General features: G+C 44.3%; 1 protein-coding gene across 2 annotated transcripts in view; it reads left to right on the plus strand.

Annotated features, from left to right (window-relative positions):
- Positions 1-20,047, plus strand: part of LOC144698634 (ephrin type-A receptor 5-like) — a 357,156-nt gene that overhangs the window by 324,077 nt on the left and 13,032 nt on the right. For both annotated transcript variants that reach the window (XM_078570504.1, XM_078570505.1), the window contains one exon: positions 868-1,061. In XM_078570504.1, the coding sequence (XP_078426630.1) occupies positions 868-1,061 (194 nt within the window). The remainder of the gene's footprint in view (positions 1-867; positions 1,062-20,047) is intronic.

Genomic DNA, 20,047 nt, shown 5'->3' on the forward strand with positions numbered 1-20,047 from the left:
TGGGGCTGGGGGGATGGTGTGGGTGTTGCCAGTGGATCTGCTAAACCAGAACAGAGCAGGAAACAGACACGAGTCTCTCCTAGCCCTTATGCATGAGAGAAGATTCACTTTGTGTATTATGTGTAACAAAAGCCTTAAGCCCCTTTTGTAAAAGTCGACTTTTTGATTTTTGCGGAACATTGCGCAAAGGAAATCTAACTTCACGCAGTGCGTTTGCTTACTGAGCCAACATTCCATTTCCAGAGAGCAGAAATATTAAGGCCCTATAGAACTGGGAGCTACTTTCTGAAGTTCCAGGGAACACATGCCAGACCTTTGTTGTTCTCATCAATCTCAATTACTGTGGTGAAAAGCCAGTTCTCTTGCCATGAAGAGAATAGCCTGGCAATGGAAAATAATTGAACTGGACCTTTTTGTGACATGTGCTCCCAGAAGGCACCAGAAGCACAGAAGTGGAACCATTTGCCCTTAAGGGACAAATTTGATGAGTAAAGATCAGCTACGATATATCATGTTAGAATGCCTCATTAAGGAGTAAATCCAGACACTCAGCTAAATATTGACAAATCGAATATAATGTTCCCTTTTTGAAAGGAGAGTGCTGTCACGGTCTGCAAGCTACAAATCAAAGCTGCGTGTGACGGTTTTGTTGGAAGTGAGCTAAATTCTAATGAAATGAGGTAAAAGCTGTCTGATATCAGGGGTGGAATTTTACAGCCCCATCACGGCGGGGGCAGGGTTGGTGAGCCGTTCAAAAGTCCACTGACTTTGGCGGGACCGGAAAACCCCACTGGCAGCGGAGGGGCTATAGAATTCTGCCCAAGGTATGTGTTACCATTTGAAAAACATTTGGTTTGTTTGCAACAGGTGATAAAGGCTGTGGAGGAAGGCTATCGCTTGCCAACTCCCATGGACTGCCCAGCTGCTCTTTACCAGTTGATGCTTGACTGCTGGCAGAAGGATCGCAACAGCAGGCCCAAATTTGAAGAAATAGTTAGCATTTTAGATAAAATGATTCGCAATCCGTGCAGCTTGAAGACGTTAGTTAATGCCTCCACGAGGTACGTTGATTTCTGTGCAATTACAATTATTTAAGATATAATTGGCAAAAGCCAGAAGGGAGCTGAAGAGATTTTACTTTTTACACAGTGAGTTGTTGTAATTTGGTATGCATTGCCTGAAAAGGTGCTGGAAGCAAATACAATAGTAACTTTCAATGGGGAATAGATTATAATCTATGAAATACTTACAATGGAGAAGAGCAGAGGAATGGGACTAATTATTTAGCTCTTTCAGAGAACCAGTTCAGGCACGATGGGCTGAATGGCAACTTTCTGTGCTGTACCTTTCCGTGATTCTAGCTAACTATTCTATGATTAGTTATCTTAAGAAGATATTGACAACTATTCTAGCTGTTGAGAGTGTACTGAGAATTTGTCACATAGTGACACTTTACCCAATTCCTTATGAAAACCCAACCACCAAAAGATGCATCACAGCTTCCTGAGAAATCATGAAACCATACCTACCATTCATGCATGGCACAATATTGTATCTTCATTATTAATTAGCCTAGGGCAAGTACATCCTGTGGGGAGCCTTGTTCACACACTATGCCTGTGGAAGGCATACTGCCCCTAATTTTCCTGCATGCCAAATTTAAAGGCGAGTGGATTGTGGGTAGCGTGACTGCAGTTTCCTGACATGCACAGCTGCTGGACGAGGTTCCCCACCAGCCGTGTGCACTTGTAAAATCTATCCTATAGGAGGACCCTATGCTTCCATCTTTGAACAGTAGTTGCCGGTGTTAAATGATCTGAAGTAATTGCCATACAGGAGCAGAGCACTAGCTTTGCCTTGGTGGCCATTTGAAGTAATTTTAGGTGGGAAATGGGAGTGCTTGATGCAAAGAAAGGGTCACTGCTGATACTTAAGTTCTTTGTAGCAACAGAACAAAATGTATCTTTGACTCCTGTCAGGAGTCCACACTTTGATTTCCTTTTGCCTTTACATTATGCTAATGTGACTTGAATTGTTGAGGTCTCATGAGATTTTTTCTTGATAGTAAAAGTGAATGGGAGTGCTGATAACAAAGAAAGTCAAAGAGGTTTATTGATGCACAAATAGCATATTGAATAGGTACAGCAGATCAGCAATGTCTTCTAACACAGTGGGTAGTGTCCCTGCATGAGTCAGAAAGTCCAGGTTCGAGTCCCACCTCAGAACTTGATGGCCAAGGAAGGTGCATGGTTAACGCAGCCAAATATGTTCATTATCAACCTGCGAATCATTCTAACACACACCAATGGTAGGTGGAGAGCAGGAGTGAACAGGAGGTGGGTCTCATGGGCAAGTTAAACCCAGAGAGGGCATGAGGGAGATGTGAGCTTAGGGCTAGGGCAGCAGCGAACTTTACAAGCAGTTTGGCCCAGTGGGCTAGTGGGAGGGAGGGACACAGCAGAGGCAGCTGACTAGATGATAACCTTAGTGACAAATAAACCCATGAGCTCTTTGCACTTTAAGTTGGAGGTGAGTGGGGAGGAGATAGGGGAGAGGGGTTTAAGAAGATGGTTTGCAGTAGAGAAAAGAAGTGGAGGGTTATCTTTGCATTCCAGGATGATCCTAGAATAGTGAGCAGTTGTAACAGACAAGAGCAGGACCAGATTGCACTTTATGTGGTCCAGCCAGGTCTGGCGTGGATGGGTGTATCAGTTGTCCATCGTATGTTTTCAAGTCTGCATTCCTTGTACTTAAGAGGGTGGGGATGAGAGCCATACTTGGGGAATGGTTAGATTGAGAGAGGGTTATGGTTTTATTGAGGACTAGGGCATCTAAGGTGGAGATGAGGGCGTGGTTGAGTAGATTAGTAGCTGCAGAAGTGTTGCAGTGAATGGGGGGGGCAGAGGCTAGATAGTTGGGATTTTGTAAGTTCAGTTGTAAGTGAATTGAGTGATAGTTTTTTTTTTCGGGGACGGACACTGGAGGAAGTAGGGCGTGGAAAGGGGGCTTGGGTGCAGAATGATGTAAGAATAAATCAGAGATGGCCTTATCTGTGATTGATACGATGGAACTAACTAGACCACATGAGATGGCAAGGTCAAGGAAGTGACCATGAATATGGGTTGGTGAATTTGTGTGGAGGGGAGAGATTTAAAGAGATTAAGAGGACACAGAGGAAAAAGCACGATGAGTTGAGATAAACGTTGAAATAACCGAGGGTGAGACATTGTTCAGTGCAGAGACCAGGGAGGAAAACAGTGAAGATACCTTGATGAGAAAATTTATATTATACTTGGAAGGGCAGTAGAAAATAATGATTTTGAATGAGAGGGGTGGAACAGGGTGAGATGCTCATAGGAGGAGAAAGTGCCAGATGCCTAGCCAATCAAGTCAAAGTGAGATTTAGTGACAAGTGCCACACCAGGCAGAGATGGAGACTCCATGAAGGGGAAAGGTGTCATCACTGCTCAGCCAGGGGTTTCATCAGGACCATGATGCTGATGTAATCATCCACAAAACTTAATGCACGGCATGATCTTTGTTCCCAAGTGTTCACAAAGTACAAAAAGTAATGAGTATGACATAAAGAAAAATATGAAATCATAAAACCTGAAGCCTAGAAATAGAGACAGATCTCCTTGAACTGCTGAGAAGAAGAACCTTGAACGTTGGAGATTACAAAACAGAAAAAGGTAATGGCCAGCTGGTATTTTAGCATCTGAAAGAGAAAAATAGGGCTCCTGTCTCAGCCTTGAAACTTCATGACTCCACCTTGCATGAAGCCATTTTTCAGCGGCTGCCTGAACTGCACATCTAGTCTTCTCTGTTTTAATTCCCAATGACGTGTTGGTGCTTCCAACCTGTTCAGTTTCAATTTTTCTTTCCTCTCTTTTGATCTATTGCCAAGATTGTCCATCTGGGATTTATAATGATACTGACCTTCAGTGCTAAAAAGGAAATAAAAAAGTTTATTTGATTTAAAATGGAGCAAGAGAGGGAGTTTGACATGGGTCAGCAGGCAGGAAATATAGTTATCAAAAAAGATTGGGCAATCACATGAATTTCAATATCCAATCTTCAATACATTTATTATTAATGCGCTTTGGTGTTCTTTTTTGCATTCTAAACATGTCTATTAAATTTGAAATTACTATCAGTTACAGGGCTGAAATCTACTGCAGTAATAGCAATACAACAGCAAACACTGAATCAAGTATAAAAAATAAATTAACTGTTAAAGAACAAAGAGCGTGCAAAGAGATAAATTCAACATATCAATCAGACCACAATCCATATATCTCCTGCAGTGAAAGTATTTTTCAGTTCTGTCCTCAATAATGATGGATGATGTCTTTAAAGTTTAATTGTAATGAACTGAAACATTAAAACGTCGATTCTTTTTAAATATTTTTGTTAAGTTGGTGAAACCTGCATATTATTGATATTTCATTTTTCTTTATTCAAATAAATATGTGCCTGACATACAGCAACTTAGTTTATTGTTGAAGGTCCTGCTTTTTAGAGAGGTAAACAGCACAGAACCTGTGACACTTTCCTCTTCAAAAACAAAATAAACAGCAGATGTTGGTAATTGAAAACAGAACTAGAAAATACTGCAACACTCAGCATGCCAGTCGTAACCTATCCAAAGAACACAAGTCGGCATTTTAGTTATTGAATCCTTCTTCAGCACTGGAAAAAAAATTATTGATGGACAGCATTTAAAAAAAATCACAGAATCACAGGATTGTTACAGTGCAGAAGGAGGCCATTCAGCCCATCATGTCTGCACAGGCTCTCTGAGTGAGCATTATGACATAGTGCCATTCTCCTGCTTTTTCCTCATAACCCTGCACATTGTTTCTGTTCAAGTAATCATCTAATGCCCTCTTGAACACCTCGATTGAACCTGCCTCCTCCACACTTCCAGGCAGTACATTCCAGACCCAAATCACTCGCTGTGTGAAAAAGTTTTTTTTTTCTCACATCGCATTTGGTCTTTTGCAAATCACTTTAAATCTATGCCCTCTCGTTCTCAATCCTTTTACGAGCAGAAAGTTTCTCCCTATCTACTCTGTCCAGCCCCCTCATGATTTTGAACACCTCTATCAAATCTCCTCTTAGCATTCCTCACTTCAAGAACAGTTTGAACGTCTCCAATCTACCTTCATAACTGAAGTTTCTCATCCCTTGAACCATTCTTGTAAACCTCTCCTGCACTCTCAACCTTCCTACAGCGTGGCACCCAGAACTGTACACGATACTCCAGTTGAAGTCTAACTAGTGTCCTATACAAGTTCAGCATAACCTCTTTGCCCTTGTAGTTCAGCATAACCTCCTTGTTCTTGTAAAAAAGATTGAATCATGCAAAAGGTAGAAGATGGGAGGGAAGGGGGAGCACATAGCACACGGATAAGGAATAGGACGACCTAAGAAGTAGAAATAGAAAGATTTAGATAGAGAACTGGGATGGGAAAATGGAAGAATGATGTGATCTGTAAGTTACTGCTTGATAGGATGGTGGATGCAGGTTCAATAGTAACATTCAAAAGTGAATTAGATCTAGGAAAAGGAAAAAAAAAAATGCAGGTCTATGGGGAAAGAGTGTGGAGTGGGACTAACCGAATAGTTCTTTCAAAGAGTATGATGGACCAAATGGCCTCCCTCTGTACTGGAAGATTCTATGCTGTAAATCGTAAATGCATGAGACAAAAGGAAGCATAATGTGAGAAATGAAGGAAATTAAAGACCTATATGAGGCACAGTGTGAGAAGATAAAGAAAGAAAGGTAAGAGTAGAAGCATGAAAAACTAACATTTTCCCACAGCAAGTGGTTAGGGTCTGGAATGAAATGCCTGAGAGTGTGGTGGAGGCAGGTTCAAACGAGGCATTCAAAAGGGAATGAGATGATTATTTGAAAATAAACAATGTGCAGAGTTACGGGGAGAAGGCAGGAGAATGGCATTAGGTGAAACGCTCATTCGGAGAGCCGGTGCAGACACGATAGGCCAAATTATGAAGATGGCATAAGAAGGCTACAAAAGGACATAGATAGATTAGGTAAGTGGGCAAAGATCTGGCAAATGGAGTATAATGTAGAAAAATGCGAAATTGTCCATTTCGGCAGCAAGAATAAAAAAGAAACATATTATCTAAATGGTGAGAGATTGCAGAGCTCTGAGATGCAGAGGGATCTAGGTGTCCTAGCGTATGAATCCCAAAAGTTTAGTATGCAGGTACAGCAAGTAATTAGCATAGCTAATAGAATGTTATTTTTATTGTGAGGGGAATTGAATACAAAAGTAGAGAGGTTATCCTTCAGTTATACAGGGCATTGGTGAGACCACATTTAGAGTATGTGTACAGTATTGGTATCCTGATTTAAGGAAGGATGTACATGCATTAGAAGCAGTTCATAGAATGTTTACTAGAGGAGTACCTGGAATGGGTGGGTTGTCTTATGAGGAAAGGCTGGACAGGCTAGGCTTGTATCCACTGGAGTTTAAAAAAGTAAGAGGTAACTTGATTGAAACATATAAGATCCTGACGGGACTTGACAGGGTGAATGTGGAAAGGATGATTAATCTTGTGGCAGCAAACTAGAACTAGGGGTCACTGTTTAAAAATAAATGGTCACCTATTTAAGACAGAGATGAGAATTTTTTTCTGTCAAAGGGCTGTGAGTCTTTGCAATTTTCTTCCTCAAAAGGCGGTGGAAGCAGAGTCTTTGAATATTCTGAAGGCAGAGGTAGATAGATTTTTGATAAGCAAGGGGGCAAAAGGTTATCGGAGGTAGGCAGGAATGGGGAATTGAAGTTACAATCAGATCAGCCATCATCTTATTGAATGGAGGAGTAGGCTTGAAGGGCTGAATGTCCTACTCCTGCTCCTAATTTGTGTGTTTATATGTTTGAATGGCCTCCTTATGTGCTGTAACAATTCTGTGATTCTGTGGAGCAGGCCTCCACAACCCAGGAGCCTGATGGAAGAAGATTTATTTCCTCTTCGCTATTTGTAGCAAGAGCATAAGTTTACTTAAAATATATATATCTGTGCTTTTATGATTTTGCTATAAAGATGAGACAACACCACAACTTATATTTATATAGCGCCTTTCATGGAATAAAACATCCTAAAGCGCTTCACACGTGCAGGTGTAGGGAGGGAGTTCCAGAACATGGGGCCTAGTCAGCAGAAAGACGCAGCCACCAATGGTGGAGCGATTAAAATTGGAGATGCGCAAGAGACCAGAATTAGAGAACTGCCGGTATCTCAGTGGGTTTTCTGGCTGGAGGAGATTACAGAGATAGGGAGAGCCGAGGCCATGGAGGAATTTGAAAACAAGGATGAGAATTTTTAAATCAAAACATTGTGTAGGACAATGAGCACAGGGGTGATAGGAGGATGGGACTTGCTGCAGGTTAAGATATGGGCAGCAGATTTTTGGATGACTTCAAGTTTACAGCAGGCAGAATGTGAGGAACCAGCCAGGAGTGCATTGGAATAGTTGACTCTAAAGGTAACAAAGGCATGAATGAGGGTTTCAGCAGCAGATGAGCTGAGACCGAGGCAAATTCAGTCAATAATATGGAGTAGGAAATAGGTGATATTCGTGATGGCATGAATATGTGGTTGGAAGTTTACCTTGGGATCAAATGTAACACCAAGGGTTCAAACAGACTGACTTAATCACAGACTGTTGCAAAGAAGAGGAATCAAATTGGTGGGCAGAGAATGGTGTTTGAAGTGGGGATCATAAACAATGGACGGAATCGACCCAGATTTGCACTAAGTGCCGTAGCGGTTGGGAAAAAGAATGTTTTTCCCGCCAGCTGCAATGGCGGATTTTCACACTGTATCATCCCAATCCTGCCTCATTAATCATGCATTCCCGCGAAACACGCCGTTTTGATGGCGGGCTGGCTCTCATTCACCCACCACGCCATCACCTAGCTGCTTCATCACGCCGGGCACCATATTTAAAGTGTAGCCACGCGCACACCTCTCAGTGCTTCCAGCCCAGGACTGCTACACAGAAAACATGGCCCCAAAAGGCAAGAAGACTGCAGCCCTCACCCGGTTTCATTACATGTCCCTCGAGCGCCTTTTGGACACTGTGAAAGCAAAATGTCTTCTAACCCAGCTCTGGCCGCAAGAGGGCCAACAATGTCATCAATCTGGCTTGGGAGGTGATGGCAGTGGGGGTCAGTGCCAACGCCTTGCAAAAGAGGACAGCCACCCAGTGCCAAAAGAGGATGAATGCTATCCTCCATTCCACCAGGATAGGTCACTCTTCTCATCACTCTCAACTTTCACACTCACAAACCCATCACACATCCACAGGGCTTTCACTTACTGCCAGTTCAAGGGACATCACCACTCACTCTCTCACGCACACCCTCATTGTCCTCATCCCATTCATGGCACCACTCACCACCCACACATGCCAGGCATACTTATCATCTGGCCTGGCAAGCGTCCTGCTTACACACATTCCAACTGTATTCATGCAGGAAAGCTGGCACACAACAAAAGGGAGATGTTGCAGACTGGTGAGGAATGCCTGAAATCAAGGTCCCCATGGACTTTGAAAATAGAGTCATCCAGCTGGCCAGCAAAGATCTGGACCATTCTGTGCTGAAGGTGAGGTCAACGCTGCTCTACAAAATGGGGATCCAGCAGTGCAACATCCATCAGACAACCATGCTGTGAGTGATGTGTCCTGTTTCACAGGTCACTGCCATGCACTAATTATCTCCCCATGCTTTTGCAGGCACCTGCCAAACAGCCGATGGAGTCCACGACCCAAGGCCTCCAATCAAGCCCCAAATAAACCTCTGAAGAGGAATCTGAAGGTACCTTCATTGAAGACACATCACGGCACTCACCCACACACTCCGCCAGCGCAGAGACATACACCTGGGTGGGAACTAACTTTAGAGTAGCCTTGAGATCACAATCTGGTGATCACATCACACTGTCTGACAGACAGCAGGCGGCGACAGGGACTTCCCAGATCTCCAGCACTCAGAAAACTGCTGAAGACCTGAAATTTGCTGAGTCCAAGTCAGATGATAACCCTCTGAACTCGGTTATACCTCAGTTGTGAAGCTGCAAAAACAAGCTCAGGAACATCAGGAAGGGATGTCCGCTGCGCTCCTCGGATTGCAAGGCATGATGGAGAATTCCATCCACCTTCAGGCTGAGGTGACAGCACTGGCATGCCAATGCACCAAGGTCAATACTGGTAGGATGGCGGCTGCCATGGAGACCTTCGTCCAGGACATCGCTCCTGCACTGCTACGCGGTCTGAACTCCATCACTGATGCCATAGTTGGCCTCCAACAATATGTATGCGAGAGGGATGCAGGGCAGCCTGATCTCTCTCCAGCTTCCCCTTCTCCTCAATGAGTCAGCCAGGGGCTGTTGGGCACCCATTGGGTGGAGGACCAGCAGCTCGACACCTCGGGGCCATTCCCCCAGGATGTGAAAGCAGAGCAACTTTTCCCTTCCTACTAACAATGTGTGCACCATTACTCTCCAGTGTCAACAAATAGAAAAAAGCGAAAGAGAAGATTATATTTTTTTTAAGCTTTAGTTTGATTATTATGGCTGTAACTTGGCTGTTGAACTGTGACAGGACAGTCACTGCAAAAGCATAATCTTTCCATTGAACTCTTCTTCTGATGCTCATTGCATGACATTGAATGGAACAGGAGCAGGTTGAAATCGTCCTATGCCTTTTGCAGATTAGAGTGCTGCCAGCTGTGTAAATCTAATTGACTTCATACCCATGTGAATTGCAAAGTGACTGCTCTTCCTGTGTACTCTGATAAGTGGGTGTTATAAGACCTCCTCCCTGACATCTCTTCATCATTAAATTGACGATTATGCTGCAGTTATCCTGAAAATGTGCGCTTTTAGAGTAATATGGATGCACAGCACTAAATTATACTGTTCACTTGCACTACTCTTTAGTGAGTAGAAAGCAGAATTCTGTGCTTCAAGTAAGTAACTGCCTATATTCACCTCCATTCATTGGCCTTTCAAAGATAGAAATGACTGCGTAGGATTTTAGTTCCTTTGTAAGTTTAGAGACTGAAAGGAGATTCAAACAGATCAAAGGGGATTCATTAAACTATAATTTTAAACCTTAAAAAGCCTATTGTATTTATGCTGAGACTAGTGTGAGGCAAAGAACCAAAGGTTGTTTCATACCTGATGTCAAATTGATGCCTAATTGACTTCAGTTCTCTTGTAATTCTTGTGTTGCCATAAAATAGAAACTATTTTGCAATGAGACGAATTGAGAAGTACAACTTGGTAGTCTTCTCATTATAAAATTGTGCATGTGCAGTTAGTGCTAACAGCTGTCTTAGCCCCCTGCTCTTTTATCTTTGGCAGTGCTCTGTGCTAAAGTTCTGGGCCTTTCATTTGCATTTCTAATTTTTAACACAAAACAGCATTTTAACTGTATGTTAAAAACTATTAAAATTGAATAAAAAGATTTTTCTTCCATATCAATGATTGTGTTTCTTATTTAATCTTGTTCATTAAGGAGCTCACCAGCTGGTTAGGCCTCTGGGTTGATCTATCACTCGGGCCACTATTTGACCAGTTTTTGATTAACACTGCTGAACTGCCCACGTTGCGGAACAGGAATCCTCTCTTGGAAATAGAGTCCTATCCCAGAGTTTCAACTGTCTAGTGGGTAACGCATAGGCCTGGATTTTCGTTCCTGGGTCGAGAGTACAGAGTCGGGACCTTTTCTAGCTCTGCAAACCGGCATAGGAGAAAGTGCCCCGGAAGGTTGGATTTTCGTTCCCAGGTGGTGGGGTCCTCGGGGAGTCGAGCCCACCGCCCCCAGAGGTGGAATGAGTGCAGAGGCTGCCGGTGTGGAGGCAGGCTGTAGCGGAACTCCTGCCTCTGTGCTCCAGCACTATGTCCAAGGTTTTAAAAAAAAGCATAAAACAAAAAACAGCCTTCCGGCCCTTACCCCTCACACCCCTTCCCATCTCCCCACACACTCCCCATGCCCATCCACGGCAATGCAGGCCACCTCATGCCCTCATACCCTCCATGCAAAGCTATGCCTCTCTACTCACCACCTATTGCCCCTCATACCCTCCATGCCAGCCTATGACCCTCTACCCAAACACCATGTTCCCTCATACCCCTATGCCAACCTATGCCCCTCTACCAATGGCCCTTTTTAGCCCCTATGCCAACTTAGTACCAACTCATGTCAACCCATGACCCCCATCCATCACGCTTTGCCCTTACAACTACCTTGCCAATTCATCCAGTATCCACCATGGGCAGACCTCAAGAACCATGCTGAAGTTAAATTAAGTTCTAAGTGACTATTGCCGACTTTATTTTAAAAAACACTCTCATTCATATAAACCAATGAACTATATTTACATTCCTTTGTCTGCATCCTTATAAAACAAACCTTTACTTCAAGTGCTTAATCCCTTATATAATTGGAATTCATAGTCCCACTTCAAAGAGTCTATAGTCATTTGCAGTTGTCAAGAAAACTGAAATGGAAAGTGCCCTATTGTGGTCTTGGAAGGTTGTGAAATCAGCCATGCTGGACGAACCTATTAACGGTAGCTCTTGGACTTATATCAACAGACAGAGTGAAATAGCAAGAAATAATTTTTAAATATTCCAGACATCTTTTTCTCAAAGATTTAAAGGGCAGTTTTAAATGCCTTGGCAGCTTGACAGTTGCCTTTGATAGTTCATTTTGGCAGTTCCAATTAGCTTGACAGCTAATGAGTTTGTGCAACTGTCAGAAGTGTCAAAATGAAATGTCAAAGGCAATAGTCATGCTGGGGTTTGGGTAGAGGGGCATGGGCTGGCAAGGAGCATATGAGAGGTCATGGGGGTGTGAGTAGAGAATGCGATTTGGCATGGATGGGGCATGGGGAGTGCAGGGGGGAGGAGGGAGTACGAGGGGTGAGGGCTGTGGTGCTGTTTTTTGTTTTATTACATTTTTAAAAAATCTTGAACACAGTACATCTGTCCAGCCTGTCTCTGCACCTGGCAGCCTCTGCACTCATTCCAGGGGCAAAGGGTGCCCAACTCCCAGAGAACCCCGCCATCCCAGAATGAAAACCCAACCTTCCACGGCACTTTCTCCCGAGTCAGGTTTGTGGAGCGGGAAATGTCCCGACCCGATGTTCCCGACCCGGGACTGAAAAGCCAGACCACAGTGTCGATTCGCTCTTGTAACTCGGTGACACTGAATTGATATCCAAAGGTTATATCGATAGAGTGGGTACAAGTGTGCTGCTCACTGACTGCTGTTAGGATCAGATACAACAGACAGACAAGATAATGGAGAGGATGCTAACTGAAGGGACTGAGCTTACTGCGCACTATAGGTGCCCCCTGCCAGCAGAGAAATCAGATCGATAGCTCAAATTCCATAGACTTTGGGAGGAAATATCCCAAATTGGCACGAAGTACGGTGGTGGATGGAAAAAAGGATGTTTTACCTGCTGGCCACAATGGCAGATTTTCGTGCAGTATCACCCCATTCCCATCTCACTAATTATGCATTCCAGGGAAACACACCAAGTCGCTAGCGGGCCATCCTCTGATTTGCCCGCCCTGCGGTCACCTGAGTCCTTCAGTAAACCGGGTGCCATATTTAAAGGCAAAGAACTAGCATTCTTCAAGGGATAGGAAGCTGCTTGGAACTGATGACTACCAAAGGGAGGAAACATACTGCCCCCAGATTTAGCGATGCCTCTCAGAAACACCCACTGGATGCAGTGGAGGCCCGCCACGATATCTTCTACCCCCTGCTTTGGGAGAGGGCCAGCAAGCAGGGTTACCAATCCAGCATGGGAGGCAGTGGCAGCAGTGATCAGTGCCAATGCCCAGCAATAGAGGACAGCCAGCCAGTGCAGGGAGAGGAAGAACAGTCTCATCCTTTCCACCAGGGTAACTCACTCTTCTCATCACTCTCAACTCACAAACCCATCACACATCCACAGGGATCTCACACCTCAAAGGACAACACCACTAACTCTCATACACCCTCATATCTCCATTAGGCTCATATCCTCTCAAGCTCACATCCTTATCCTGTCCATGGCTCCGTTCACCACAAAAATATTCCATGCAGTTCCATGCGTCCTGCTTACACTCTCTTCATCTGTTTTCATGCAGGAGAAGCCTGCTTAAATCAGCAGGGACAGGTCCCAGACTGGGGTTGGAGTGGCCCACATTAGGCCCCTCACTCACTTTGAGGAGCATGCCATCGTGCTGACTGGTGAGGACGTGGACTGTGCCTCCGGTGATGGTGAGATTGGTGGCGAACACCCACATGAGGATCCTGCACCTCATCATGCCCCTCTCAACGCAACTGTGAGTGCTCTCTCTCTAGCATTTGACTCTGCTGCCATGCACTAATTACCTCTACTTTGTTTCACAGGGAGCTCTGCCAAGCAACTGACACCCTCAGCCAGCCCATCCCTCAGCTCCATCCAGATTCTCATCTCCAGCCACAAGGACACCTCACCCATTGAAGAGCTGGAAATAAGCAGCCTGGAAGACCCGTCACAGCGCTTACCCACACCCTCCACCAGCGCAGAGACACACACCTCAGTGGAACCTAGATCTAGAGCAGGCTCAGGTTCACAAACTGGTGGCCACCACATACACGTGTCTGCAGCAGGAGGAGGTAGGTTCAGCCGAGCTCCCTGGCACGCAGAGGGCTGCTGGGAAGAGGCATCTGTGAGTTCCGAGTCAGATGATGTGCCTCTGGATTCGGCCTTCCAACTCATCGTGAAGAGCCAGCAGAAGGCAGGGGAACATCACGCAGAGCTGTTGAAAGTCCTCAGCAGAGTGGCTGTTGAGTCAGAGGAGTGCATCCACCTGCTCTCTAATGAAGTGGTACCCACATGTGCATGTATGGAGGTCTCCATGGGAAGGATGGCAAATGCCAAGGAGACCCTGGTCCAGCAGAATGTGGAGATGTGTGCAGACTTTCACTCCATCACGGTAGCCATGGGTGAGTTTCTGCAGTGGCAATGGCGAGAGGGCAACGAGGCACTTCAATATCCCTTCAGGTGCTCTTTCCCCTCAAGGAGTCAGGTCGGAGCCCTCGGGCCTCTGAAGGGAGGAGGAGCAGCAGCTGGACACCCCTGGTCATCCACTCAGGAATCTCAGAGGCTGTCCTCTCCCTCAGAGTCCCCTTTGCCTGTAACACCCCCTCAACCTAGTCCTCTGTCACTGCAGGGGGAGCAGCAGACTCACAGGAGGATAGCCAAAGCGGGGCCCTCAAGGCCTCGGCTCTCCAGAGGACCCATGCCGAAGTCATAGGAGGTAGCAAGACCAACCATTGCACAGGCTGTCTCCGCCCCTGCTGCGGATGTCATGGCAGCACCTAGAAGAAGGGGTAGGTCTAAAAAAGTTAAGAATTCCTGATCACAAGTGGTAGCACAGGTGAACAAATTTTGTTACTTTATAATCTGAAAATATATTCACTTTTACTGAATAATGTGTAATGGCGTCTTTCAAGCTCCGCTCACTTTCAATTTTACAAGATGGTTGTCGTAAAATATGTTTTCAGCTCCCCTGTCCTTTTCCCTCCCCCAGTCACTCATGTCCTCTCCCCCATCACTGTCGACCCCCCTGGCATCACCTTCCACCTCCCCACCATCACCTACCAACCCAACCCTTTTCTTTCCAGGATGTCCAGGTTGACATGCACATTTCCTATCTTCCTGAGAATCCCACCCACATCCACATTGACCTCCCCGACTTCCTCCATCACACCCCCAGGGTTCTTGTCTGCCTCCGAGTCACCACCAGCCACCCTCGCCATCCCTTCTACCATTATCATCGCACCCTCATCCTCCCACCCCCAATTCCTTCCTCAGCTCTGACTCCTTCCTCCTCCCTAACTCTCTCATCTCCAGGACTCCTTCCCCCCTTTGAACTACTTCCTCCCACCGAAGCCCTTCCCCCCTCCAAACTCCTTCCCCTCTCCGGACTCCTTCCCCCCACCAAACTCCTTCCCTTACACTTTCCTCACCCTTACACCATCTCTTCAGTTGCCGCATTCTCCCCCATTACAATCTCCTCCATCTGTATTCGCCCCCCTCCCAACCTCACCCCACCCCGACACCTATGTTCCCCTCCTCCCAACTTCATACCCCCTAACACATTTGTTCCCCCCCATCTTCAAGTCTCAAGTGAGCAAGGCCCTAACAATAAGTCCCAACTTCTGCACATCACATTTGTCAAGACGTATTCCCGACGACGTGGGCAGTAAAGTTGGCGCGGCGGGACTTATACTTAGATGCAGATGTATTAAAATGACTTTCCCAACTTGCGGCAGCGGGAAAGGCGGAGCAGACGATCGCAAACTTGTTTCATAATGTCATGAAACCGATTTTTGGCCTTCCCGCCATGTTGTCTGCTCACGCCCACCATGACGTCCGACGGCAACAGGGACAGAAAATTCCGGCCTTTGTCTCAAAAGAGTGCAAAATTTAATTATTGCTTGTTGGGGATGAGTGACAATATTTGGGGCTTTTTTTCTTTCATTGCATTAGATGGATAAATTCTTCCTATCACATTAATCGCCAACATCCCGATTAACTGTTCGCAAAACTGCACGCCACAGTGAGAAATAATATCAGGCTAGGGAGCAGATAGTGTCCAATATCTAACTCAATGTAAATCTTATTGTACAAAATCGTTTTGGCTGTCAAAGAGCTGAAATACTTGGAGCTAATAAAATCATCATTGTGTTTTTGAACCTGAAACATGGAACAAAAACCCAGTCAGTAGAATGTAGTATTATGTACCTGCTGTAGACATGGTATAGAATTTCCTTGGTTATAAAATGAAATAGTGATCCATGGCTAAGCATAGCCATATTTTCACATTATATAAAATGATCAAGCTTCAAAGTAGGAATGTTGGCCTGGAATTTGTAGTAATAATAATGCTCAGGCTATCAACACTCACTAGTGTAAATCAGACAACAACTTCTAGCGTCCAATCATTTTTAAAAATTCATTCATGGAATGTGGGCTGTCCTGGCAAGGTCAGTATTTATTGCCCATCCCTAATTTCCCTTGAAAAGGTGGTGGTGAGCAGCTTGTTAAACTGCTGTAGACGGTGTGGTGTAATGCATCCACAGTACTGTTGGGGGGAGTTCCAGGATTTTGACCCAACAACGATAAAAGAATGGCAATATAGTTCCAAGTCAGGCTGGTGTGTGACTTGGAGGTGAAGTTGCATGGGCGTGTGTACCCATGTGCCAACTGCCCTTATCCTTCTAGAGGGTTAGAGGGTCCAGATTTGGGAGGTACTGTTGAAAAACCCTAGGAAAGTTGCTGCATTGCATCTTGTAGATGGTACACAGTGGAGGGAGTTTAAGGTGATAGGTGGTGTGTCAAACACATCATGGATTGCGTCAAACTTCTTGGGTATTCTTGGAGCTGCACTCATCTAAGGAAGTGGAGAGTATTCCATCACATTCCTCACAAGTGACTTGTAGATGTAGTGAGGCTTTGACATATCAAGAGATTAATTATTTGCTACAAAGTATCCACCTCTGACTTGCTCTTGCAGCCACAGTATTTACCGGACTGCTCCAGTTAGGCTTCTTGTTAATGGTGACCCTCCCCTGGACATCGATAGTGGGAGAGCCAATGATGATAATGTTCTTAAATGTCAAGGGGAGGTGGTTAGACCATCTCTTTTGTTGGACATCACTCTTGCCTCTCATTTCTGCAGTATGAATGTCACTTTTCACATATCGGCCCAAGCCTGAATATTGTCCAGGTCTTGCTGAATGGTTACTGTATTGACCTGAAAGATTTACTTTGTTTCTCTCTTCATAGATGGTGCCTGATCTGCTGAGTATTTCGAGAATTTTTTGTTTTTGTTTCAGATTTGCAGCATCCATAGTATTTTGCTTTTGTATTAGTAGAAACTTTCCCCCGATTCCTATTGAGTTCAATTTTGCCAGGGCTGCTTGATGCTACACTTGATCAAATATTGCCTTGATGTCAAAGGCAATTACTCTTACCTCAGCTCTGGTATTCAGCACTTTTGTCCATGTTTGGATCAAAGCTATAATAAGACTTGGAGCTGAGTGGTCCTGGCAGAACCCAAACTAAGCATCAGTGAGCAGGTCATTGCTGAGTAAGTGCCACTTGATAGCACTGTCCACAACATCTTCCATTACTCTGCGGATGATTGAGAGTAGACTGATGGGGTGGTAATTGGCTGGATTCAATTTGTCCTGCTTTTTGTAGATAGAACATACCTGGGTAATTTTCCACTCTGTCGGGTAAATGCTAGTGCTGTAGCCAGCTTGGCTGGAAGCACAGCTAGTTCTGAGTCACAAGCACTACAGCCAGAATATTTTCAGAGCCCATAGCCTTAGCTATATTCAATATGGTCAGCCATTTCTTGATATTGTGTGAAGTGAATTGCCTTGGCTAAAGACTGGCTTCTGTGATGGTCTTGACCTCAGAAGGAGGCAAAGATGGATCATCCTTTCGGCACTTCTGACTAAAGATGACTGCAAATGCATCAGCCTTGTCTTTTGCACTTGTGCTGAGCTGTGCTATCATTGAGGATGGGGATATCATGAAGCCTCCTCTTCAAATTAGCTGTTTAATTTTCCACCACCATACATTTCTGGATGTGACAGGGCTACAGAACTTTGGTCCAATCTGTTGATTGTGGGATTGCTTAGTTCTCCACATAGCATTCTGTTTCCATTGTTTGGCATGTTTTCTAGCTTATCCATGTTTGCACCTCATTTGTAGATACACCTTGTTCTGCTCCTAGCATGATCGTCTATGCTCCTCATTAAACAAGGATTGTTCCGCTGGCTTCAAAGTAATGGTAGAATGAGGCATGTGTTGGCTCAAGAGGTTACAGATTGTAGTTGAATACAATTCTGCTGCTGTTGATGGCTCACAGCACCTCATGGATGCCCAATTTCGAGCTGCTAGGTCTGTTCTGAATCTACCCCTTTAGCATGACGGTAGTGCCACACAACACGATACAGGTTATCCTCAGTGTGAAGATGGATCTTTGTGTCCACAAGGATTGAGCAGTTGTCACTCCTGTCAATACTGCCATTGACAGATGTGTCTATGACAGGTAGATTGGAGAGGATGTGATGGATGTCAGATTGCTGGATTGACGTGAGGTGTAGCAAGTCCCTTTGAACACAAGAACTAGGAGCAGGAGTAGAGACCATTTGGCCCCTCGACCCTGCTCCACCATTTGATAAGATCATGGCTGATCTAACTTTGGCCTTAGCTCCACTTTTCTGCCTGCTCCCCATAACCCTCGACTCCCTTGTCGATCAATAATCTATCTAAATCAGTCTTGAATGTTCAATAACCCAACCTCCATTGCTCTCTGGGGAAGAAAATTCTGCAGACTAATGACCCTCTGAGAGAAAAGAAATTCTCCTTACCTCAGTCTTTAATGGCGGGGGGGGCTTTAATTTTTAAACTGTGTTCCCTAGTTCTAGACTCCCCCACAAGGGGAAACATCCTCTCAGCATCTACTCTATCAAGGACCTTCAGAATATTATATTTTCAGTAAGATCATCCCTCATTTTTCTAAAATCCAATGGTATACGAGTATATCTTTCCTCTTAAGATAACTCCTTACTTACAGGAAATCAGTCAAGTGAACCTTCCTTGAACTGTTTCTAATGCAATTACATCCTTTTTTAAGTAAGGAGACAAAAACTGTGCACAGTACTCCAGATGCAGTCTACCTAAGGCCCTGTGCAGTTGTAGCAACACTTCCCTACTTTTATATTTCACTCCCGCTGCAATAAATACCAATATTCCATTTGCCTCCTTAATCACTTGCTGTACCTGCATACTAACTTTCTGTAATTTATGTACCAGATCCTTCTGCTCCATAGAGTTCTGCAGTCTCTCCATTCAAATAATATTCTATTTTTCTATTCTTCCTGCCAAAGAGGACAAGTCCACATTTTCCCATATTATATTCCATCTGCTAAATTTTTGCACACTCGCTTAACCTACCTAAATCCCTTTCTAGAATATTTCTGTCTTCTTGACAACTTACTTTCCTACCTAGCTTTGTGTCATAAGCAAATTTACCTATCACGCATTCAGTCCGTTTATCCAAGTTTTTAATATAGATTATAAATAGTTGAGGCCCCAGCACTGATTCCTGTGGCATTCAATTAGTAACTGCTGGGCAACCTGAAAATGACCCATTTATCCCTGCACTGCTTCATGTTAGCTAAATAATCCTCAATCCATGTTAATATATCACACCCTACACCATGAGCTCTTATTTTGTTTAGTAACCTTTGACGTGGCACCTTATTGAAGGTCTTTTGCAAATCCAAATATACTACATCTACAAGTTCTGCTTTACCCACCTTGCATGTTACTTCCTCAAAGAACTCTAATAAATTAGTCAAACATGATCCCTTTCACAATACCTTGTTGACTTTGCTGGATTGTATTATGAATTTCTAAATGGCCTGCTATTACATCTTTAATAATGAATTCAAGCATTTTCCCAATGACAGTTGTTAGGCTAACTGGCCTATAGTTTCCTGATTTCTGTCTCCCTCCTTTCTTGAATAGACGTGTTACATTAATGATTTTCCAATTTGCTGGGACATTTCCAGAATCTTGAATTTTGGAAGATCACAACCAGTGCATCTACTATCTCTGCAGCAACTTCTTTTAAGACCCTATAATACAGGCTATCAGGGCAAGGGGCTTGTCAGCCTTTAGTTTTAATGGTTTTCCCAATACCTTTTCTGAGTGATTGTGATTGTTTTAAGTTCCCCCCTCCTTTTCGCCTCTTGATTTTAAAAGTAATCTTGGGATTATTTTTTTGTCTTCTACATTGAAGGCAGACACAGAATACCTGTTCAACACTTGCACCATTTCTTGTATCTCATTATTAACTCCCCAGTCTCACCCACTAAGAAACCAATGCTCACTTTAGTTACTCTTTTCCTTTTTAAATACTTGTAGAAACTCTT

The sequence above is a fragment of the Cetorhinus maximus genome, chromosome 2 (genome assembly GCF_964194155.1).
Source record: "Cetorhinus maximus chromosome 2, sCetMax3.hap1.1, whole genome shotgun sequence".
In the NCBI taxonomy this organism is placed as follows: Eukaryota; Metazoa; Chordata; class Chondrichthyes; order Lamniformes; family Cetorhinidae; genus Cetorhinus; species Cetorhinus maximus.